The sequence below is a fragment of the Babylonia areolata genome, chromosome 1 (assembly GCF_041734735.1).
Source record: "Babylonia areolata isolate BAREFJ2019XMU chromosome 1, ASM4173473v1, whole genome shotgun sequence".
In the NCBI taxonomy this organism is placed as follows: domain Eukaryota; kingdom Metazoa; phylum Mollusca; class Gastropoda; order Neogastropoda; family Buccinidae; genus Babylonia; species Babylonia areolata.
The window spans coordinates 27210512-27236308 of record NC_134876.1 but is presented as its reverse complement, the minus strand read 5'-3'; the positions used below and the strand labels follow the sequence as shown (position 1 = coordinate 27236308).

General features: G+C 43.5%; 2 protein-coding genes across 5 annotated transcripts in view; one reads left to right on the top strand and one right to left on the bottom strand.

Moving 5' to 3' along the window:
- LOC143281441 (uncharacterized) overlaps positions 1–9974 on the top strand; it is a 24487-nt gene extending 14513 nt beyond the window's left edge. The window contains exon 5 of the mRNA XM_076586656.1: positions 861–9974. Within this exon, the coding sequence (XP_076442771.1) occupies positions 861–910 (50 nt within the window). The 3' untranslated portion in view covers positions 911–9974. The remainder of the gene's footprint in view (positions 1–860) is intronic.
- On the bottom strand, positions 9975–25770 carry LOC143281415 (leucine-rich repeat-containing protein 14-like). 4 transcript variants are annotated; one of them, XM_076586627.1, is made up of 6 exons: positions 25688–25770; positions 22753–23130; positions 19227–19482; positions 14814–14984; positions 12594–12772; positions 9975–11869 (listed from the first exon to the last, which is right to left on the bottom strand). In XM_076586627.1, exons 2-6 carry the CDS (start codon positions 22963–22965, stop codon positions 11096–11098), a joined length of 1593 nt encoding a protein of 530 aa, XP_076442742.1. In that variant the 5' UTR covers positions 22966–23130; positions 25688–25770; the 3' UTR covers positions 9975–11095. The 4 variants fall into 4 exon arrangements, with proteins under 4 accessions (XP_076442742.1, XP_076442748.1, XP_076442756.1 ...); XM_076586633.1 differs by having other exon boundaries at positions 22753–23112; positions 25688–25751; XM_076586641.1 differs by lacking the exons at positions 22753–23130; positions 25688–25770 and adding an exon at positions 22110–22130.
- Between the last annotated feature and the right edge of the window lie 27 nt (positions 25771–25797).

Here is a 25797-nt window from a genome sequence, read left to right as displayed (position 1 = left end):
CTAACGCTGCCACACCCGGGTCTAAGACACCGGCACCCAAACGGGGTGATGTGAGCCTTTCTCCAGGGACTTTTGAGAAGACAGAGTTGTCTGGTTGGGTCATGGATCAGTTAGGTGATCAGCCCCATGGTTCACCCGTTTCAGCAAGTAAGGGTGAGGCCAGGCGCATCAGAGAAGAAAGACGTATCCAAGAAGATAGGGAGAAAGCTAGACGTAAGAACGAGCTGAACTTTTCTGTGTCTGTGTGTTTGTGTTGTCGGGAAGTTAGTCTGGGAAAGGTTTGGGGGACATGGGCAACCCCGTACTAGTTGTGACATTCGTCATTCACATCTTCTTTCTCATCCTCATTTTTTTGTTGTTGTTCTCCTTCGTCGTGGTCGTTTCACTATCAATTTCATATTTTTCGTCATGATTTTCTTCCTCCAGCATTGTTTCGCTATTGGATTAGGAAAACACTGAAAGAACGTGAACACAACATAAAGTGAATACGACACAGAATCCTACAGAGCGCTTTCCGAGGTTCGAGTGCCTGACGAGCAGTCCTGATCCACACGAGGTCTTTTCCACGTGTTTTCTGTCCACCTTCACGGGACCCATGGTTAGGGTTAAGGTTTGTGTCCGAGGTTCGAGTGCCTGACGAGCACTGAACTGATCCACACGAGGTCTTTTCCACGTATTTTCTGTCCAGCTTCACGGGACCCAAGCTGTCGCTGTTGTCAGCTGTGGTCTGGCCATGGGCTGGCGGCAGGGTTTTAAGCAACAAGACTAATAATAATAATAAGGATAATAATAATAATAATGATAATAATAATATTATTGTTGTTGCCATGATGATGATCATCATCAAATTTTGTTTCCAGGACAGAGCATGCGGCTTCGGCCCCAAAGATGTCCGACCATATCAGCATGACGTCATCCATCTGTTGGCGGAGGTGGGGAGGGGGCGAAGGAAATAAACATAAATAAATAAATAAACGAATTAAAAAATGTGAATGTTCCGAAGAAGAAAAGGAACAGACTAAAAGAAGAAACGATTGTGTTTCCTTTTCCTTTTCGATCTTGTCTGCATGTGAAAACTGGCAGAGATGTCAGTTTCTTTACAAGCTCAGTCATCACACTTCATAGTATTGAGGCGTCACATGTAACGCTGAGTGCGGAGTCATCACACTTCGTAGTATTGAGGCGTCCCATGTAACGTGAGTGCAGAGTCATCACACTTCATAGTATTGAGGCGTCACATGTAACGCTGAGTGCAGAGTCATCACACTTCATAGTATTGAGGCGTCACATGTAACGCTGAGTGCGGAGTCATCACACTTCATAGTATTGAGGCGTCACATGTAACGCTGAGTGCGGAGTCATCACACTTCATAGTATTGAGGCGTCACATGTAACGCTGAGTGCGGAGTCATCACACTTCATAGTATTGAGGCGTCACATGTAACGCTGAGTGCGGAGTCATCACACTTCATAGTATTGAGGCGTCACATGTAACGCTGAGTGCGGAGTCATCACACTTCATAGTATTGAGGCGTCACATGTAACGCTGAGTGCGGAGTCATCACACTTCATAGTATTGAGGCGTCACATGTAACGCTGAGTGCGGAGTCATCACAGGCAATGCTGAGTGCACGACCGAATGAAAGAACAAACGAAAGGATAAAGAAGAGGGGGGGAAGTACAGAAAAACGACGAGAAACATTGTTAGCTCATTTTTGTTCATGATTATTGTGTTTATCACTCGATGCTAAATCTCGCATTCTGTCCTCTGGGTCTTTACCCTGACCATTCCCTCTCTGAAACATGTACTTCAGCAAGAGTTAGTTGTTGTGGTTAGTGGTGGTGTACTTCAGCAAGAGTTAGTTGTGGTTTATTGTGGTGGTGTACTTCAGCAAGAGTTTGCTGTTGTGGTTAGTGGTGGTGTACTTCAGCAATAGTTGTGGTTTATAGTGGAGGTGTACTTCACCAAGAGTTGTGGTTTATAGTGGTGTACTTCAGCAAGAGTTAGTTGTGGTTTATAGTGGTGGTTTATAGTGGTGGTATACTTCAGCAAGAGTTAGTTGTTGTGGTTAGTGGTGGTGGTGTACTTCAACAAGAGTGAGTTAGTGGTGGTGAACTTCAGCAAGAGTTAGTTGTCGTTAGTGGTGGTGCACTTCAGCAAGAGTTAGTTATTTGTAAAGACATCTATTCATACCCGTTCAGATAAAGACAAATTTCACATCTCACTCCTCTGTCAGCCATGTTCACGTGCATAATAATCACACAGGAGACGGATATCTTTGCAAATATTTATGTACAAAAACCCCCACTATATTTGAAAAATTCACCCACGCACTCATAGTATGGTTGAAGGGCAACAACACACAACACGCTGCACAACACATAACGGGAAAACGCATGTCCAAGAGTCCGTTCCACTCCAGTCCTCAGTTCCGGATACAGGCTGTTCCTCATCGCCTTCTCCACAGCTTGGCTGCCCTCCACGGTGGCGCCATCAGCAGTACTGCTGCTGCTGCTGTTGCTGTTGCGGCTGCTAGGTCTCGGCCCAGCGCCAACCCACAAGCTCTTTGAATCAAAATAAAAATACTTTGTTCATCTTTGCTAATGTACGTGTTTATGCTTGTCTCCGTATTGTCTTGTCTTGTCCGTCAGTCACATGCGTGTGAATGCGTGTGTGTGTGCCCTGTACAATTTCACTAACTTCCCTAGGTTCAGTCACACATCCTCACCATTAATTTACCAGTTATAAATTCATAATTCCTTAGCTATCGTCTTCGTAATATATAATAGCTTTTAGCTTCTTTCTGTCTTTCCAATCCAATCATATGTTTCCAACCAAGTAACTACATATTACAAATTTATATTCTATTCTTCCAGCGGAAATCATTCTAATTATGAAACAAAGATTAAGTGTAAGCAAAACAATATTTCTTTCTCCCCTGTCACAGTAGCAACGATATCTTGAACACTTTGACAAAAAGGAATCTTACTTTCAAGTTTAGAAATAGTATGATAATATAACATCCTGTTTTTTTTTTAAAGACCAAAAAGCAAAACGACCATCAAAAACACATGCAAATACACTTATCCAAATTACTCCAACGTAATAACAATGAATCAAAATAAACACCAGAAATATTCTACATTGTTTTTTTCCACTCTCACATGGGCACTAAGGTCACAGAGCCAAAGTTCTCTGCGACTGTAAGCCGAACGGCCGCACAGGTTCCTTGACAAACAAATTGTGCCAAAGAGCACGCATCCACCTGAGCTCTCATCTGAACATCCGTATTACTATAAGAAAAATAAATGTTAACTCAAGCGCCCCATGCGCCTCGTGCAACCACGCATATAACCAAATTGCCTCTTTCAGATAAAGTGAAATGCCACACGAAAAAACGTCTGCTTCGATGTGATGACTTTCATCACATTGTTGTGATTAGAGGTGGTGTACTTCAGCAAGAGTTAGTAGTTGTGGCAAGAGGTGGTTTACTTCAGCAAGAGTTAGTTGTTGTTAGAAGTGGTATACTTCAGCAAGAGTTAGTTGTGGTTAGAGGTGGTGGTGTACTTCATCAAGAGTTAGTTGTGGTTAGTGGTGGTGTATTTCAGCTAGAGTTAGTTGTGGCTAGTGGTGGTGTACTTCAGTAAGAGTTAGTTGTCGTTACAGGTGGTGTACTGGTGAACTGGAATCTTATGGAATAACAGGAAACACACTTGGGTGGATAAGGGACTTTCTAACAAAAAGAACTCAAAGAATTAGGATTGGTAGTTCCTTCTCCGGTAAAGCTGATGTTATAAGTGGCATACCACAAGGTAGTGTATTAGGACCTATACTATTTACTTTATTCATAAATGATCTCCCTCGCGAACTAAAGAGTACAAGTAAATTTTTTGCAGATGACACAAAATTATACAATTCTCCAAAATTCTATCAGGATTCACAAAAAGATATTGAAACATTAGTAAAATGGTCAGACACATGGAATCTATATTTTAATGCCCAAAAATGTAAAGTACCTGATATTGGGAAATCAAACCCAGAGAAAGAATATATAATGAAAATTGGAGACAAAGAAATAGAAGTATCAAAATGTGATGAGGAAAAAGACTTAGGTGTCACATTTGACAAAAAATTATAATTTGACAAACATATAGAATAGAATAGAATATGTCTTTATTACCAAGTGTACCGGGTCACAAGGAATGTTGGGGGCAGGGGGGGGGGGGATAGTACATAACAATATACGAACATAAATCGAAAATCATACACAAACACAGATACAGCAGAAATAAAATACATACAAGTGCATATCAATATAAAAACTTGTGCATACTCACGCATGCACGCACTGCACACACACACACACACACACGCACACACACACACAGGCACACACATGCACGCACACACGCACACACACAGTACTTGGGTATATTATTTCACAAAACTGGAACGTTCTCATTTGCCCAAGAGCATCTAGCCAAACAGGCATTAAAAGCAGCACACTCCCTCCGACGAATCGTTAAAAAGCAAGATATTCGTTTGGATATTGTGCTGCAGCTTTTTGATTCACTTGTTTTACCTATATTATCATATGGATCCGATATTTGGTTCCCATGGGCTGAAACAAAAACTACCAATTCATTCAATACAGGAATGACAGATTTCTTTAGAAATTGTATTTCTTCGAAACATTCACATGAACAAATGCATATAAAATTTTGCAAACTGCTTCTAGGGGTACATTCTAAAGCAATGAATCTGCCAACTCTAGCCGAACTGGGCAGATTTCCAGTTGGAATTCATATTGCTTGCAGAGTTCTTGACCACTGGACTCATATTCTGGATGCACATAATGATAGCCATATCAAAAAGGTCTATATGTCGATGATGAACCAACCAGACACAATTGAAAATCCATGGATACAATTTGTAAAGAATATTCTTCACAATGTAGGATTAGGTCATGTTTGGAACAATCAGTCGACATTTAGTAACAGCAGGCTTAAATTTACATTACGCCAACAACTAAGAAATAGATATGTACAATTCTGGAAACAGACAAAAACTGAATACAGTAGATTAGATTTCTACAACAAAATTAAAAGAAACGATTATCAAATTGAGAATTATCTAACTGATAAAATCGATCCTGCTCACAAACAAGCTCTTTGTCAACTCAGAATAAGCGCACATTATTTAAACATCGAACGAGGAAGATATGCAAACATTCCCAGAGAAGAGAGGTTATGTGCTATATGTGAAGTTGTTGAAGATGAATTGCATTTCTTAGATTCGTGTATCTTATTTCATAATTTGCGAAGCCATCTAATCACTACTATACAGCAGTATGATCATCAATCAAATGTGATCTCTAGAAACATACAAAACAATATACTAAAACCAAGTGATTTATTCACCTGCGATGACTGTCAAAAAACACTTGCCAACTATGTATTTCAGTGCATGCGTATTAGATGACCGTTTATTTCTTTGTTCCCTTTGTTCTTTGTTGTGTCTATTAATCCTTCGGGATTTTATGACAATAAATGAAGTCAAGTCAAGTCAAGTCAAGTCAAGTCACACGCATTTGAACAGAAGCTGCATATTACATGTGGATGGGGCTGATGACTTGATATTCACGTAGATGGTTGTTGGTTGCACAATTCTATTTATCACACTGGATTTGTTCGAGAGACAGGGCATTGACTGCTTTGGGGAAAAAGCTATTGGCGAAGCGATTGGTTTTCGTCCTTATACTTCTGTACCGTCGACCAGAGGGGAGCATCTCGAAAATCCCAAAAGCTGGATGTGATTCTTCCTGGCTGATTGATTTTGCTTTTTTGAGTAGCCGCTTATAATATATGTCTTCTAGAGAAGGTAGATCAGCCCCGGTGTTCTTGGTGGCAGTTTTTACGATTCTGTTAAGGGCTGCAACTTCTGCCTTGGAAATGTTTCCGTACCAAACAGTAATAGCAAAGGTTAGCACACTTTCAATGACTGCTCGGTGGAAATCAACCATGATTTCTTTTTTAATTCCAAACTTTTTGAGGCGCCGAAGAAAATACAGGCGCTGTTGTGCTTTCTTAGCAAATTTTTCCGTATTTTTCTCCCATTTCAAATTGTTGGAAATGATCAGTCCGAGAAATTTAAAGTCGCTGATGATCTCTACTTGCTTGTCTTCAATGACAAGTGGTAAGGGGTCAGATCTGGTCTTCCTGAAATCTAGAGTTAATTCTTTGGTTTTTAATTCTAGATTTCAGGAAGACCAGATCTGACCCCTTACAAATATAACAAATAGCATAAACAAAGCGAACAGAATGATTGGAATAATAAAAAGAGCATTTACATTTATAGATAAGGGTACTTTTTTACGGTTATATAAAACATTAGTTAGACCTATCCTGGAGTATGGAAACACTGTATGGTACCCAACGCAAATAAAGCAGTCACAAGCCATAGAACGGGCACAAAGAAGAGCAACAAAGATGGTCTATAGCATAAAAGATCATTCATATCAAGAAAGATTAAAGTACTTAGAACTACCATCACTTAAAGCAAGAAGAGTAAGAGGGGACTTGATACAGACGTACAAAATATTTAATGGGTTTGACGATGTAAACAAAGCATGCTTTTTTGTACTCCAAAGGTAGACACTACAAGAAACAGTACAGATAAAATATTTAAACAGTATTCCAGAACAAATCTCAGAACGTTTACATTTAGTAACAGAGTAACACATTATTGGAACAAATTAACAAACAATATCAAACGTGCACCTAGTATAAATACTTTTAAGAACCTCATAGATAAACGTGAGTTATTGACAAAAACGAAATCTGATTTTGATGGATAAAATGACTGAGCTAGTCAACGACATGACCAACAATAAAAAGGAGTAAATCTGAAGGGGCATAAAAAGCCAAAAATGGCTAAGTTGTATATAACAACGCCCCAAATCCTGATCCTGATTCTAGAGTTAGTTGTTGTGGTTAATAGTGGTGGTGTACTTCAGCAAGAGTTAGTTGTGGTTAGTGGTGGTGGTGTGGCTATATCAAATTAAGATCCTGTAATGTATTCATACACAGGGTCTGTGGTTGATGGTTACAGATGTTTTCAGTGAAGAGAAACTCGCTGGCACAGAAACCTTAGCACCATAAATATGCGGTTCATCATTGGCTGTCACACACGTCACTTTTTGTTCCCTTTGAAAGCGGCGAAATTTCCACGTGACTGGAGAAAAGTGAAGGCTTTGGAATGAACGCGAGTTGAATGCCTTCCTCTTGTTCCGTAAACAGATGAGATATTTTAACCAGGATTTACACACGCCTCAAATTTGTTCGAGCGCGCGCACGAGCGTACACACACACACACACACACACACACACAAACACACACACATACACACACAAACACTGCAACAATCTGTAGTCTCAAAGACACGAAAGCCAAACTCTCCAACAAACAAATGTATGCAGGCCCAACACTACGCATAAAGGCACACGAGTCCCAAAACAATAACTCACACGCGCGCGCACAGACACACACACACACATTCCCCATCTCCCACATTACACACACGCACGCGCGTGCACATGCACGCACACGCACAGAGCTCTCATAAACATATGTACACACACACATATATTACTGCCACAGATTTGCCGCAAAGGGGGTGGGAAAAGATCTCTGGCACAATGATCGTGGCGTCCTGGATATTGCTCGATCTGATGTTTGGGTTCACAGAGCTCCTTCTGTACTCGTGGGGGTATCTAATCTGGGCACTGAGCTTTGTCACACAATCACATCAACAGTTGAGGAAGTCCCAGACTGCATTTTGTATGCTGAAGATTCGACTGGGGAGCCTTTTGTCTGTTTTTTGTTTTTGTTTTCTCCTAATTACAAACGGCCACAGTTTCGGTTGGAGAAGCTTCAGTCAAGACGTAGTTCAACAAAGACGGTTGAAACCTGCAGACTTCGTATATCACATGAACATGTCCGCAAATTTTTGAGGACCTAAGCCCAAAGCATTGGCACCATGGAGATTGGAGTAAATGCTTCACAATTAGGACAACAAACTTTGAAGAAGTTCAACAGCAGCAAACAAATTTTAGGTATTCCTCCTATCAGAGAAGGCATTTTTCAAGCCAGACTCCATCTTTCGCAATAGAGAAGGTAGAAAGAAAACCGATTCTAAAAACATGAACATGGGGTATCAGGACTTATAATATTTGAATATGAAGGTTGGAAAAGGGTGCTTCAAGCGGTAGAACAGGAAAAGGATGTTTGGTCTCCATTCTTTTTGGAGAGGTCGGTGCAGTGGACGTGCCGGGGATGTTCAGCGCCTGAGGCTGAGGTTCTGGAGGATGGATCCCTAACCCCTAACCCTAACCCTCCACGAAACTTTGAGTGGTGGTCTGGACGCTAGTCATTCGGATGAGACGATAAACCGAGGTCCCGTGTGCAGCATGCACTTTGCGCACGTAAAAGAACCCACGGCAACAAAAGGGTTGTTCCTGGCAAAATTCCGTAGAAAAATCCACTGCGATGGGAAAAACAAATAAAACTGCATGCAGGAAAAAATACAAAAAAATGGGTGGCGCTGTAGTGTAGCGACGCACTCTCCATGGGGAGAGCAGCCCGAATTTCACACAGATAAATCTGTTGTGATAAAAAGAAATACAAATACAAATAATTACCAAAAAAGTAAAAATAAATTATCCTAACATTTTAAATTATCACCACACTAAACAATTCTGATGCACACACAAATGAATAAAGAAAACTCATAAAAATCAACACAAAAAACATGAACACTGATTTCAAAACATAATTTATACAAAAAATGACAACTTGTGAAATAACACAGATAGGTTTGAAGTCAATGTACATCAAAACTGAAGACTTCCTCCATATCTTGATCACAGGCACATGAACACTGAGCTTCCAAGTGCACACCTACATGCAGACCTGTACACAAACAGGACACATTCTGTGTGTATTTGTGGCATACAATTATTTTGAATGTGTACATGTCAACACATTTTATTTGTAACTGTATCACATATCATGTATGCATACTTGTGTCACACATTGTATGCGTACTTGTATGACACATTATATGTGTACATGTATCACACATTACATCACACATTATGTGTATGTTTATCACACTTTATATGTGTGCGTTTACCACAAATTATATGTGTATGCTTATCACACATAATATTTGTACTTGTACCAACCATACAGTGTATGTGTACTTGTGCAAATTCTAGCATTAACTGTGTATCAGACAATAAAGTGTTGAAGTGACTGACTGAATTCCAAAATTAAGTGTTAATCAGACAATAAAGCGATAAAGTGACTGTATTCCAGCATTAACTGTGTATCCGACAATAAAGTGACTGACTGAATAACAATAATAATGGACATTCGTTTTGCGCGTCTCTCTCGAAATACTGCTCAAAGCGCGCTACATTTTGTTCCCCAATCCCCGCCTCCTCCATTAATACTTCTCTCCATCTTCATCCCTACCCTTTCACCCCCCCCCCTCCCCCCACCCCCCCACACACGGAAGCATGTGTCAGAAAACACTCATGCAAATGAACATTGGAAACAACCCACCCATCCATGATGCCCTCCAGAAAACGCATCCCTGCAACACACACCCAGGCACACGCACACACACGAACAGGAGAGCACCCCGCCAAACACACACACAGCAAACAGCCTCTCCACAACAAAACATGCACCCAAAACCAGATCACATCAACATCAGGACAACACACACACACATGACAAACAGCCTCTCCACAACAAAACATGCACCCAAAACCAGATCACATCAACATCAGGACAACACACACACACATGACAAACAGCCTCTCCACAACAAAACATGCACCCAAAACCAGATCACACCAACATCAGGACAAAACCAAAACCAAAACAAAACAAAAAAATACCACAACAACAACAACAACAACAAAAAAAACAAATAAAAAAACTACTGTTACTGTTGTTGGAAAAAATGTGTTTTCTGAGCAGACTTAAAAGATTTCAGCGAGACAGAATGACGCAAATTTTCTGGTAGTTTGTTCCACAATGATAAAGCCTGGAAAGAAAAAGATCTCTGACCCCGTTGCTTCTTCTTTACAATAGGGAGTTTTAAAAGCCTGGTATCAGAACCTAAACGAAGGTGACAAGTTGGAATGTACACTTCAAGGAGGTCAGAGAGGTAGCGAGGGCCAGAGCTTGAGAGGGCAGAAAACTCAGAGCAGAAAGCTTGTATTCAATTCTTTTTGAAACTGGCAGCCAGTGAAGTGAGTGGAAGAGAGGAGTAACAAGTTCAAATTTGGAGGATCTGAAAATAAGTCGAGCAGCAGTGTTCTGAACTCTTTGAAGTTTATCCAGTGAAGTTTTTTGAATCTGGAACAGAGTTGCAGTAATCAATCCTTGACAAAATAAATGCACAAACTAATGTTTTGGTTGCTTCCATAGACAGGTAATGGCGAACAGAACCAATTCTTCGCAACTCAAGAAAAGTTGATTTGCAAATGTTTGAAATGTGTTGCTGAAATGACAGACTGTGGTCAAGACTGATACCGAGGCTCTGCACTGATTGGGAGACAGGAATGACTGTGTTGTTAACCACAAGAGAATGATTGAGAGACGGGTGGTTCATAAATTTCTTGGGGCGTGCAAGCAACAGTTCAGTCTTTTCATCATTTAGCTGTAGTCTGTTGAAGGTTATCCAAGACTTCAAGTCTGTTATACACTTTTGTACGTATGTCATCAGTTTATTGGTTTCAGCAACAGAAGCCAACTGACAGAGTTGAGTGTCGTCTTGTGCGAGAGACAGTGACTGTTTACAACATCAGACAGTCAGGTAGCATACAGAACAAACAGAATAGAGCCAACAACTGATCCCTGTGGGACACCATATGATAATGGAGTTTCCTTAAAATATTTTCTATTTACACAAACAGTCTGGGTTCGATTCGTTAAGTTGGACTGAAACCTGGAAACAGCAAGATCGTGAATGCCAAAAGAATCAGACAACATAGTGATAAAGTGACTGACTGAGGGACTTCACTCTGTGTCCAGCACTCGTTCCAGCTCTGACAGGAACAAGGTGAGTGGCCTGCCCCTGACCTGCATGGCCTGGTTGCTATTGGCGATGCTGTTCAGTTGTGCCAGCACGGAGGCCTTGCGCTGGTCTTCCTGGCCCTGATCGGTGTAACAGTCCACACAGTAGGACGCCTTGAACATCTGCAGACTGGGCAGCTGGGCGGCCGTGGTCAGCACTGACAGCAGACAGTCTGCGGTCAGGTGGCTCTGGGAGAGGTTGAGGAGCAGCAGTGCAGACAGGTGGGGGAAGCCTGGGGTCAGGTGGTCCATGTGCACAGACTGTAGATGACAGTCCTCCAGTTCCAGCACACACAGAGTCCTGCAGGATGCCAGCAGGACCTCTTTGAGCGGGGTGCAGCAGGCAGTCAGGTTGTTTTCACTGAGGTCCAGCTCTTCCAGCCTACCGCTGTGCTGCGAGTGAGACAGGTACACCAAGTCCGTCACCGTCAGACTGCACCCGGCCAGCCGCAGGAAGGTCAGAGGTCGCTGGATGGGGTCAAGCAGGCGACGTAAACGCGTCTTGATCCTGTTGTTGCTCAGGTCCAGGCGGTGAAGGCGGGGCATGGCCGCAAAGACATCGGCAGCAGCCTGACAGGCGGCCTCACTCTGGAACACGATGCTGTTGCAGGACAGGTCCAGTGACTCAAGGCTGACCAGCGTCTTGAGGGTGGGGGCCATCTTGACCAGACACAGCACCGTCAGAGCGTTGTACTGTAGCTGAAGACCCGTCAGGAACTGCAAATTAAACTGTTCTGTAATGACAGTGGAGACCTGTCATAACTGGAAATTACAGTTTTGTAATGGCACTGGAGACCCGTCCGGAACTGAAAATGATACTGTTCTGAAATGACAGTGGAGACCTGTCAGGAACTGGAAATTAAACTGTTCTGTAATGACAGTGGAAATCAGTCAGTTCTGTAGTGACAATGGATATCAGTCAGTTCTGTAGTGACAGTGGAAATCAGTCACTTCTATAATGACAGTGGAAATCAGTCAGTTCTACAGTGACAGTGGAAATCAGTCAGTTCTGTAGTGACAGTGGAAACCAAACTGCTCTGTAGTGACAGTGGATATTAGTCAGTCTGCAGTGACAGTGGATATAGTGGATACCAGTCAGTTCTGTAGCGACAGTGGATATCAGTCAGTTCTGTAGTGACAGTGGAAATCAGTCAGTTCTGTAGTGACAGTGGAAATCAGTCAGTTCTGTCACAGTGGAAATCAGTCAGTTCTGTAGTGACAGTGGAAATCAGTCAGTTCTGTTGTGACAGTGGGTATCAGTCAGTGCAGGGAATCATCACTTCTGTCACCAAACTGTTCTGTAGCGACACTGGTAACCAAACTGTTCTGTGGCGACAGTGGAAATGAACTGAATTCACAACACTTGTCAGACAGACAGACAGACAGACAGACAGACAAGGAGAGAGGTCAAGGGGTCAGAGGGAGAGTCAAGGTCACTGACCTGTGGGTGCACCTGTTGCAGCAGTAGAGTGATCCTGGCCTGGCCCAGACAGGTGACAGCCAGACGGCCGATGACAATGGTCAGCTTCCTGTTTTCAAAACTGGACACTTTGAGAGCCTTGGATAGCTCCGTGTGGGTCGACTCTGACGTGACAAAGGCATCCAGCTTGATAGTCACCGCTGAAAATAGTGAAATATAGTACTGACTACTGAACTGACTGCTGTCCTGACCACTAAAGTAAAGAACTGACTGCTGTACTGAATGCAGATTTAAAGTACTGACCACTGAACTGACTGCTGTACTAAATGCTGATATAAAACACTGACTGCTGAAATAAAGTACTGACCGCAGATATAAACTAATAAAGTACTGACCACTAGACTGCTGAACCAACTGCTGTACTGAATGCAGATATAAAATACTGACCGCTGAAATAAAATACTGACGACTGCTATAAAATACTGAACGTTGAAATAAAGTACTGACTGCTGGTATAAAGTACTGACTGTTGATATAAAGTACTGACGTCTGATATAAATGTAGCCGAGCGCTCAGCTGGCAACAAATACAGTTTCACACACGAACTGGAGCAGACGCCTTTTTCACAGCCAACCTACTGGTCTTCAACTACTTGCGCAGAATGCGTGATGCCATTTGAGTTGTAAATGCAAAGCTCATTCTAAACAAATGCTCTAAACATTTATCAAATTAAACTAATGTATTATTCACTGTCAGATTATGTCTGTTGTGCTTACACACACTTTAATCAGTTAAAAGCATTGTTGATTTTGGTGTAATCATTCACCAGTGTGGGGATTTCAACTGATGCTAAGCTTACATCATTTTGTCTTTTCGTCACATATAATGCTACAATCTTCAATTCTATATGTGATTGCTTATCATACCCTGCAACCACACTATTATTGTGTTTGGATGAGAACAGGTCAGGCACTTAGAAGATACAAAGCCGATTTTCAATGTCAACACTTACCAACAATCACTACACGACTAGCGTTGCTTGCCGGCTTGGGCCAAGCTGAAAAGTGTGTTTATGAAATACACTATTTAACTGAATATTTCTTTTGATGGATCAGTAATCTACATGTATTATATACTGGCAGAACTGTCGTAAAAACTGATCAGTTACAGGTGACTAAATTAGGATTATAAATTCATTTTAAATAACCACCACTTCATTTTATACTCATTAGAAAGGTGGTGTTGAGCTCTGTTATTTGCGACCAATCTGACACAAATTGGTTCAGGAATCATTTAGAAATCTATCATTTAACACCTTGCAACAAACACAATTCTAGTCAAATTTAGCCAGATTTGAGCCTGTTTGCTTCGCTGGCCATATGGGTGTCATCACAGTTAGCACAACTTGCATAAATAGGCGAAGCGTGTGACCACTGGTCACTTATCACCTGAGCCTCCTTGTGGCTATAGTCTGCTCTCTCTCTCTCTCTCTCTCTCTCTCTGTATCATGCCACAGAATATTGTTTTCAGAGATCTGAATGTGTTCTCCTTGCAGTGGACACAAACTAACGAAATCAAGCTCTAGTCTGGTCATGTCTACGATTCTGTATACTTACATGAATTACAAATTGTGAACCATCCTCACCCTGTGTGCAGCACACACTTGGAAGAGAGAGAGAGAGAGAGGCAGAGAGAGGAGAGACAGACAGACCAGAGACAGAGAGAGACAGAGGCAGAGAGAGGAGAGACAGACAGACCAGAGACAGAGAGAGAGAGGCAGAGAGAGGAGAGACAGAGAGAGACAGAGGTAGACAGAGGAGAGACAGGGAGACAGAGAGAAGAGACAGGAAGACAGAGAGAGGAGAGACAGAGGTAGAGAGAGGAGAGACAGAGGCAGAGAGAGGAGAGACAGAGAGAGACAGAGGCAGAGAGAGGAGAGACAGAGGAGAGACAGAGAGGCAGAGAGAGAAGAGACAGAGAGAGGAGAGACAGGGGCAGACAGGAGAGACAGAGAGAGACAGAGGCAGAGAGAGACAGACAGAGACAAAGGAGAGATAGAGAGAGGACAGACAGAGGGAGAGACAGAGACAGAGAGAAACAGAGGCAGATAGAGGAAAGAGAGAGAGGAGAGACAGAAACAGACAGAGAGACAGAGGCAGAGAGGAGAGACAGACAGACAGAGACAGAGGCAGAGAGAGGAGAGAGGAGAGAGGAGAGAGAGAGAGAGAGAGATGAACTGACAGCAGTCTGGTGGCAGGCAGTGGTCCATTGGTTCAACAGGGTCCATGCTGGCTGTCTCATGGCTGTCACTTTGTTGCTGGGCATGTTCAAACATGGTGCGGATGGCTTCGTGCCGCACCTCGTTGTGGGCCAGCATGCAGTGGGTTGCCACAAAGTACACCATCACCTCCGCTGGACACACATGTTTGTGCACACTGGATTTTTTTTTGCTTTTGTTTTTATAATCATTTTTGAATCAAGAATCAAAGAAAAAGATCAAGCATTATGTTACAAACACTGAGTTTGTATTACAAGCAAAAATTATACAAAATGCACACGTGCATTTAAAAAAAATCCACACTGAAGCTTTTTCCAGAGAGAGAGAGAGAGAGAACTCATAACTCAAAACGTTTTTTATTCTAGGATTAAGATTCTAGGCATGGCCCATTCTTCCAATCTGTCCTTGCTAATTAATTTACATCAGTTACAATAGCGTACATATATTTAATGGAAAGGGGAGAAAGAGAGAAGAATTTAGGCATTGCCTAGTCTTCCAATCTGTCCTTGTAACAACAAAAACAGTAACGATAAGACACAACAGCAATAATAATAATAATGGTAAATACTACTACTACTACTACTACTACTACTACTACCACCACCACTACACTACTACTACTACTACTACTGCTACTACTACCCCCACCACCCCTACTACTAATGATAATTATAATACTAATCAACACACCATCATCATCATTATAATAAAGGGAACACAGTCACACACTCACACCCACCCACCCACCCACATATGCACGCACTCATCCCCAAACACACACATCCCTATGCACATATATGCACAAATCCACACATGCATGCATATGTCGACATGTACATACATATATGTGAAATTCACCGCAAGCCCTGACAATCATATTGAGTCGATTCCGTGACTGAGATACAGTGGAAAACAAAAAAACGCTAGGGCCTAGGCTAGCCGATTAACGTTCAGCAGTCAAACAAGGCTTAACTTTCCTGCTACAGGGTCACATCCTGTAATGACGCCACTCTGTTCCAAAACTCGTCAGCTAAGCAGTGTTGTGTGCGCGCGTACTCTGTTAATTGGCTGTAGCTGTTAAGAGTCACGTAGGCATCTCGCAGTGCTCCGCATGCACAGACACTTTGTCTTGTACCGTCTGATTCAGTATCGCAAACCTAGCTGCCAAGTCAGTCCTAAAGTTGCATTGATACGGCTTGGAGTAAAAGTTGTTTTGCGTAAGTGTTACGCGTGAGCGCTATGAAAATGCGTCAGCGAAAATCAAAATGCGTCAAATACGCGAAAAACATGCGTTAACGCGATCCCTGTATGTATGCATATGCACACATAAACATAATTGGGTATGGAATCATATTGTCATACATTACAAATCAAACTGTAGTACAATAGCAAATACTGAAAAAAGACAAGAAAAAAAAATCAAGAAGTAAAGGGGTTATTAAGACTGTCAAATTAATCACCACACAGAATACAGGAAAGAGGCATGACTGAAATGAGAAATATATAAAGAGAACAGAGAAACATAGTTATATCACTGTACATATACAAAAAAAGTGATGATGAATCTGATGCAACTCGTACAGAAAGGGCTGTGTGAGATGAAGAACACCTGGTGGGAGAGAAAGTCCGAAGAGCTTCAGTCCGCTGCTGATGCTCACGACATGAAGATCTTCCATGATGGTCTCCGAGCTGTGTATGGGCCGAGAGTCACAGGATCAACCTCTGTCCGAGCCTTGGACCAGACCACCCTCCTGACAGACAAGAAAGACATCCTTGCCAGCTGGGCAGAGCACTTCAACACCCTCCTCAATAGCAACTCGTCCCTATCTGACAAGGTAACTGCAGCCCTCCCACAGCTACCAGTCAACGACTCGCTAGCTGCCCCTCCCACCAAGGCAGAGACCTGACAACATCAGGAAAAGCACCAGGAGTGGATGGAATCCAGGCTGACATCTACAAGCATGGAGGTGAGGTGCTGACAGACAAGCTGACCGCCTTGTTCCAGTCCATCTGGGAGAGAGGGGAGGTCCCCTAGGATTTCAAGGATGCTTCAATTGTCGACATTTACAAATGGAAGGGAGACAAAACAACCTGCGATAACCACCGTGGAATCTCTTCTGCATCGCCGGCAAGATCTTCACCTGCATCATACTGAACAGACTGGTTGACCATGTCTCCAACACAGTCATCCCAGTGAAAGATGCTCTATACAACACACTATGGACACACAGTGAAAGATGCTCTATACAACAAACCATGGACACACAGTGAAAGATGCTCTATACAACAAACCATGGACACACAGTGAAAGATGCTCTATACAACACACCACGGACATACAGTGAAAGATGCTCTATACAACAAACCATGGACACACAGTGAAAGATGCCCTATTCAACACACAATAGACACACAGTGAAAGATGCCCTATTCAACACACCATGGACACACAGTGAAAGATGCTCTATACAAAACACCATGGACACACAGTGAAAGATGCTCTATACAACACACTATGGACACACAGTGAAAGATGCTCTATACAACAAACCATGGACACACAGTGAAAGATGCTCTATACAACACACCACGGACACACAGTGAAAGATGCTCTATACAACAAACCATGGACACACAGTGAAAGATGCTCAATACAACACACCACGGACACACAGTGAAAGATGCTCTATACAACAAACCATGGACACACAGTGAAAGATGCTCTATACAACAAACCATGGACACACAGTGAAAGATGCCCTATTCAACACACAATAGACACACAGTGAAAAATGCTCTATGCAACACACCATAGACCCACAGTGAAATATGCTCTATACAACACACCATAGACATACAGTGAAAGATGCCCTATTCAACACACCATAGACACACAGTGAAAGATGCTCTATACAACACACCATAGACACACAGTGAAAGACTGTACAACAAACCCTAGACACACAGTGTTCAAAAGACACTGTATAACACACCACAGACACACAGTGAAAGACTCTATAGATACAACACACCGTAGACACACAGTGAAAGTTGTTCTATTCAGCACACCATAGACACACAGTGAAAGATGTTCTGTACAACACACCATAGACATGCAGTGTTCAAAAGACACTGTATAACACACCACAGACACACAGTGAAAGACACTGTACAACACACCACAGACACACAGTGAAAGACACTGTACAACACACCACAGACACACAGTGAAGGATGCTCTATACAACACACCATCGACACGCAGTGTTCAAAAGACACTGTATAACACACCATAGACACACAGTGAAAGACACTGTATAACACACCACAGACACACAGTGAAAGACTATAGATACAACACACCGTAGACACACAGTGAAAGACACTGTATAACACACCATAGACATGCAGTGTTCAAAAGACACTGTATAACACACCACAGACACACAGTGAAAGACACTGTATAACACACCATAGACACACAGTGAAAGACACTGTATAACACACCACAGACACACAGTGAAAGACTATAGATACAACACACCATAGACACACAGTGAAATATGTTCTGTACAGCACAACATAGACACACATTGAAAGATGTTCTATACAGCACAACACAGACACACAGAGAAAGACTCTATACAACAAACCACAGACACACAGTGAAAGACACTGTATAACACACCACAGACACAGTGAAAGATGTTCTATACAGCACATCATAGACATACAGTAAAAGATGTTCTATACAACACACCATAGACACACAGTGAACGATGCTCTATACAGCACAACATAGACACACAGTGAAAGACTATAGATACAACACACCATAGACACACAGTGAAAGACACTGTATAACACACCACAGACAAACAGTGAAAGACACTGTATAACACACCATAGACACACAGGGAAAGAGGCTGTACAACACACCAAAGACACACAGTGAAAGACTCTATAGATACAACACACCATAGACACACAGTGAAAGATGTTCTATACAGCACATCATAGACACACAGTGAAAGATTATGCTGTACACAACACACACGGACAAGCCAAACAGGTGATTCCAGTTACTGACTGTTACCACGGTGACTGAAAGGAACAAAGGAAAGCTAAAGAGAACCTGTAGGAAAGCTAATGAGGTCCAGTGACCAACTGTGTCCACAGACTCATTTTTCACCATGAGTCAAACAAAGGAAGTGAAACAAAGAATGAAAAGCAAAGAGAACTGGTTATCATCCACCTGTGGGAAACTCGGTGAGCGAAACAAAGGAAGTGCAACAAAAGAAGTGCAACAAAGGAAGTGCAACAAAGGAAGAGCAACAAAGGAAGTGCAACAGAGAAAGTGCAACAAAGGAAGAGACCTGTGGGAAAGCCGGTCAGGTCGAGGAAGCGGAGCCTGCTGTTGGCATTGGCCTTGAGGGTGTCAAGGAAGGCGTGTGCCAGAGAGGTGGTGTAGCGCAGGCCCTGTCTGACGATGGCGGCCAGGTACTCAGGGTTGTACAGGGGCAGCAGTGAGGTGAACAGCTCCGGCACCAGGTCACGCAGCACCAGCACCGGCCCTGGCCAGGCAGCCATGATGCTGCGAATCGCCAGTTCTCGGTTCTTCACCAACGCTTCCTGCCATGTGACAGCTACATTCATCAAACTCGTGTGTGTGTGTGCGCGTGCGTGTGTGTGTGTGTGTGTGTGTGTGTGTGTGTGTGTGTGTGTGTGTGTGTCAGTCAAACTTCATTTCATGATGGAACATTGAATATGCAGCAACATGAGTAGTCTGTATAAAACTGGTCTGGTTAAACATACTTACCATGTCAGACTGATGCATACAAGGCCTATCTGTTTGCTCCTCTTGGCCAAAATAACACAGCAAGTCAGTGATAAGACACCTCACTAATATGAGTCTGCTGTCTCCTAGCCAATCAAATGCCACTTTCAGTTGGAGCTATTTACTCATTCCAATGGCCAGCAATTAAACATCAATAAGAAGCACGGCAAGAACCGCCGGGATGGACAGGTGGGCATTTGAGTTTGACATGGTAGATATATTTAATCACACTGGGAATATAATACAAACTCCTTATTTTGGTGTCATAAGACTCATATACTGTACCATGTTAAACTGATGCATAAGCAGTCAGCTTGCTCCAGTCCAGAGAAAAATACATCTAGTGCCCAAACTTCCAGGTCTGAAACCGGTGCACCAGAAATCAGGGGTCTTCTGTCGACCCTGTGGCAATGAGAACCACCTTCTGTGGAAACCACAGGCACCACACCCCCTGAAGGGTGTCTGTCATGGACAAGGAGGGTTGTGTGTGCGTGTGTGTGAACGCTGCCAGTTATGGTAGACCCACTCTCCTTGTAGCTCTCCTGCGTGCTCCTTGTAGCTAAGTAAGTATATGGAATGCATGTGTTGCGCTGGAAAGCATGACATGCAGATTTCTGATTTGTGAGCTATGGGAAGTTTTCTTCATTTGGAAAACCAGCACCATTAGTCAGTGGAGCAAGACACTTGGCCAGGTCTACAACAGTGTAGGGTCCTATAGAGAGGGACGCTCAGCCGGTATTTGGGCGGCGGTGGATTCATACCAAGATTGTGGATCATTTGCTAGTACTAAGAAGGAGTTCGGTTGTACTTTACTGTGTTGTTCCCTCGTCTCTCTGTGAACTGCTGATGAAGGAATGGGGGGTGGACTGTACTCATGAAGGAGTTCTGTTGTACTTTACTGTGTCGCTCCTATGAGGAGTAGGTGCGATATCTCTGTCTCTAACACGCTTTCCTGCTCCACCGAGCTGGGCACATAAGGAGGAGTGGGTCTTAGAGGGGGGCGGTCTTCCAGCCAAGGCAGTATGTACCCTGACTCTAGCACTGACACAATCCAGTCGTTGAGTCCAAGAGCGCGCCACTGATGTGCATGCCGGGACAGGTTTCCTACTTGGACGGGCTGGACGACTGGCGGTGCTGAATCGGGGCCCAGTCATTGGGGGTGCTGCCTTCTGGCTTTGGGCATGGCCGGTCGGCTTGGACGGACATGAGGTGGTTTATTCCTCTGCCGCTGATTCTGCGCATGCCGCTTCGACTTTGGTGGCGTGGTGTATGGAGGGGCCCTGGTGGCCGGTCTCTTCAATAGCAGCGAACCCTGACATCCCTGGGAGGTGTGGATTAAATATGAAGCCACCTCCCTGTCCGTCTCTGCCCTGTGGCTGACAAAATGGAGCCCATACTGGCCGAAGAGGGAGTGCTGCTGCGCCAGGATGGACCGCAAGGCAGCCCTCTCCTCTAATGGAGTGTTAGAGAGGTGGAGAACGGCATTACGCCAAGCCAGCACAGTACTGAAGTGAAAGCTGGTAGCAGTGTCTGCGGCTGCTGTGAGAACAGAGGCTACCCTATTGCCAAAAGTGTTTAACCTCTGGTCAGTGAAGAGGCCCAGAGGGACAGAGGAAGGTGACCCTGTGTCCTGATTAACCAGAGCTGTTTCCACAGCTCACTGGCCATGTGGAGGAAAGCGTAGAAAAAGGTATAAGCTGTGGAAACCTTGAGGAGGCAGTGGCAGGCCAATCTGCCCCACTCCGCTAATGTTTTAAAGGATAGATTAGCTGAAGTGGGGAAGGTGCTGCACTGCGAGAGCAACATCCTATCCTGCAAGGAGGGCTCCGCTTCCATGTAGGCAGGGTGGTCCTGTGCGTACAAGGACCACAACCCGCCTTTGGAGGAACTTGCCGGGGGGGGAAGGCGCCCGGGGCAGAAAGAGACTCCCTGCCTGGTGGAGGGATGGAAGCAGCACCCTGACAGAGCGGGCTGGCTTATTAAGCCATTCCTGTGCCATTTCTGGCACTGAGTCATCTGGTGGTTCTGGAGTTAGAGTCATACTGCCTAAGGAGGGCCAAGGGTGACAATGTAGCTTGAGGGACCGACTCAGCATGCGTGACCCGATTATGGAGATTGGTCAGTTCAACCTCGGCTAAGTCTGAGTTTAGTTCAGGCTGGTCCCTTGGGAGGTGTGGGCTCAATCTGTCACCCTGGGATGGGGGCGAAGAGTGCTCATCCGCTTGTTCGTCCTCCTCCTTAGACAGAGGCTCTCAATCTTGCTCCCAATCCATCCCCTGCTCGGTGCCATCCCATGTGGATGTACCCGCTGGGCCATCCTGTGAGCTGTGGTACTCCTTCATGAGTACAGTCCACACCCCCACACCTTCATCAGCGGTTCACAGAGGAGAGGGAACGACACATTACAGTCCACCCCCCATACCTTCATCAGCGGTTCACAGAGAGGCGGAGGAACAACACAGCACAGCCCATCCCCCATACCTTCATCAGTGCTTCACAGAGAGGCAAGAGAACGACAGTAAGTCCACGCCCCATACCTTCATCAGCGGTTCACAGAGGACAGGGAACGACACAATACAGTCCACCCCCCTACCTTCATCAGCAGTTCAGAGAGGTGAGGGAACGACACAATACAGTCTACCCCCCATACCTTCATCAGTGGTTCACAGAGAGGAGAGGGAACGACACAATATAGTCCACCCCCCCATACCTCCATCGGTGGTTTACAGAGAGGAGAGGGAACGACACAGTACAGTCCACGCCCCATACCTTCATCAGTGGTTCACAGAGAGGAGAGGGAACGACACAGTACAGTCCACCCCCCTACCTTCATCAGTGCTTTACAGAGAGGTGAGGGAACGATAAAATAAAGTCCACTCCCCACAACTTTATGATATTTATCAGTGGTTCACAGTCCACCCCACACAACTTTATGATATTTATCAGTGGTTCACAGTCCACGCCCCACAACTTTATGATATTTATCAGTGGTTCACAGAGAGACGAGGGAACAACACAATACAGTATAACAGAACTCCTTCATGAGTACAGTCCACCCCCCATACCTTCATCAGCGGTTCACAGAGAGGCGGGGGAACGATGGCCACAGTAGTGGTGGTCATGGAGGAGTCCTGCACAATCTTGGCAGCGGCCAGAGCCACCAGCGTCTTGACGTGACGTGGGTTTCCGTCCAGCACAGCAGGTGGTGCATGCAGTCTGACTGGGTACACTGCGCCCCTGTAGTTGCCATGCCAGAGAGAGGATGCAGCCCCCGCCATGTTGGCAATGGAAGCCTGGATGCTGGGAGGGCTGGATAGTGGGGATGGAGGGGATGGAAGGCTGGATGGCGGTCGTGGGATGAATCTGAGGGTTGTGGACTGAAGCTGCTGACCATCCCCACAGCAACAAGCAGCATCAGGATACAGCTATGCCACTAACAGGCACTGTGAATGGACACCATACTGTAAGTCACAAACTGTGAATGAACACCATACTGTCAGTCACAAACTGTGAATGAACACCATACTGTCGCCGTCACACACTGTGAATGGACACCACACTGTCACTGTCACACACTGTGAATGGACACCACACTGTCACTGTCAGATACTGTGAATGAACACCACACTGTCACTGTCACACAGTGTGAATGGACACCACACTGTCACCGTTACACACTGTGAATGGACACCACACTGTCACTGTCAGACACCGTGAATGGACACCACACTGTCACTGTCACACACTGTGAATGGACACCACACTGTCACTGTCAAACACTGTGAATGGACACCACACAGTCACTGTCACACACTGTGAATGGACACCACACTGTCAAGCACTGTAAATGGACACCACACTGTCACTGTCAAACACTGTAAATGGACACCACACTGTCACTGTCACACACTGTGAATGAACACCACACTGTCACTGTCACACACTGTGAATGGACACCACACTGTCAACACACAGTGAATGAACACCACACTGTCACTGTCATGCACTGTGAATGTACACCACACTGTCACTGTCAGACACTGTGAATGGACACCACACTGTCACTGTCACTGTCAGACGCTGTGATTGGACACCACACTGTCACACACTGTGAATGGACACCACACTGTCACTGTCAAACACTGTGAATGGACACCACACTGTCACTGTCAAACACTGTGAATGGACACCACACTGTCTCCCCTTCCCCATGTGGGGAAAGCTTCAGCCACAAAATTTGTTATCAAATCTTCTGCATATGAAACCTTTTCAAATGAAGAAGCTAATTTGAGTTAACAAAAAGATTTTGCTAAAAGAGCTAAGATGATACAGTCTATGACATCCATTAATACATTTGCATCAGATATCATTAGTCATTTTAGTGCCATGGAAACAATAGACAAGCAAATTGCAAAAATACCTACTTTTTCACCAGTCCCTGAATGGGAGCAGTGTAAAGCTACCTTTGACACAGATTATACAGATCTATCCAAGAACCAGTCACTATTTCTGTTAAAACCTGAAATACTCTCCCATATAGAAAATCAATATTCAAATTATCTAAAAATATACAGATGGATCTGTTCTAGAAGATGGACATTCAGGAGCGGCTATTGTAATTCCTTCATTTAGAATAGAAAAATTATACTATACTGGTACACAATATTCCATTTTCACAGCTGACCTTATTGCCATACTTATGGCCTTAAATTATATTTCAGACATTCCAAAAACTGTTTGTGTGGTTTTATTATGTGTAGACTCGAAGTCAGTGTTACAAACTATAGAATCTCCAAATTCAAAGAAGCAAATTGAGATGACAATGGAAATAAAACATATTATTCATCAATTGACAAAACAGGGTATTCATATAACTTTCTGTTGGGTACCATCGCACTGTGATATATCTTCTAATGAATGGGTAGACCAAGCAGCCAGAAGAGCAGCACGTAATTTCGAAGGAGCAATACAACCTGACATCCAGTTAGATCTGCATGAATGCTTTAGTAGTATAGAAAATATATTTAGAAATTGCCTATCGATTCAAATAATCAATATTACCAGTATTGTGTAAACACAAAGAATGCAGCTAATCCCAAACATTTTCTAAATTTGACACCAAGAGCACATTCAAGACAAATCACAAGTCTAATGTATAGAATTCGTTTGAACGCCTTTTGTACAAAATTTTCTAATAATATAAAATGTATGTGCGGTAAGCAAATAACTGTTAACCATCTACTCATTCATTGTCCTAGCATAAGACAGTTAATTCCAAAAGATGTAGTTGATGACTTGTTTACCAATATTCCATCAGCTGCTGAAAAGATTTTGAATGATTACTCATTGTTTAGAATGTTTTCGGAAATTTTAAACTCCAGTCCAGTTGGTATCCTCCTTTGATGTATTCTAATTAATGTTGCTATTTAAATTTACATTGTTGTAAGTTAGTACTTGTTGATATGCATACATATAAAAATATATTCTCCTTCCTATGACACCTCATTCATTACCCACCACAGTCTCTTTAGCCTTTAATTTCTTATGTGCTTTTTCTCTACTACATAAGATGAACACTCATCTTACACTAATATACACATGTATTCCCTTTCCTTTATCCACTACTTTCCGTCTAATAACACTTATAGTGAATAGACGTTAAACTGAACAAAACACACACACACACACACACACACACACACTGACGCACACACTGACACACACACACACACTCACAGTCACACACACACACTGACACACACTGACATTGCACAATAGATAGGGAAGAGACCTAAGCTTTGACAAACAATCAACAGATCATGGGGGTTGGTTAAAAGTGTAGTACGCCACCCCAATGACTTCACGGAGTTGAGAATATATTCATGTAGAAGAAAAGAAGAGGGAGAAGGGGAAGACACAGACTGCTGCAGAGCCAAGCAGTCAACTATAAACAAAGCATAGATCAAATGTCACTGGTGAAAGTACAGTTGATGAAAATACCTCAACACTAGTTAAAATGTTTTGCTCGTCACCATCAAGGAACAATCGGAATCGCAGCGCACAGGAAATCCCAGTTACGTCCCTTGAATTATCAACTACAGTTTGTGGTT

Coding starts and splice junctions, on each gene's coding strand:
- LOC143281415 (XM_076586627.1), bottom strand. CDS start 22,965: ATGGCGGGGGCTGCATCCTCTCTCTGGCATGGCAACTACAGGGGCGCA. Junction 14,985..19,226: donor CCTGACCGGCTTTCCCACAG/GTCTCTTCCTTT, acceptor ATGTGTGTCCAG/CGGAGGTGATGGTGTACTTT. Junction 12,773..14,813: donor CTGCCTGCCACCAGACTGCT/GTCAGTTCATCT, acceptor CACTATTTTCAG/CGGTGACTATCAAGCTGGAT.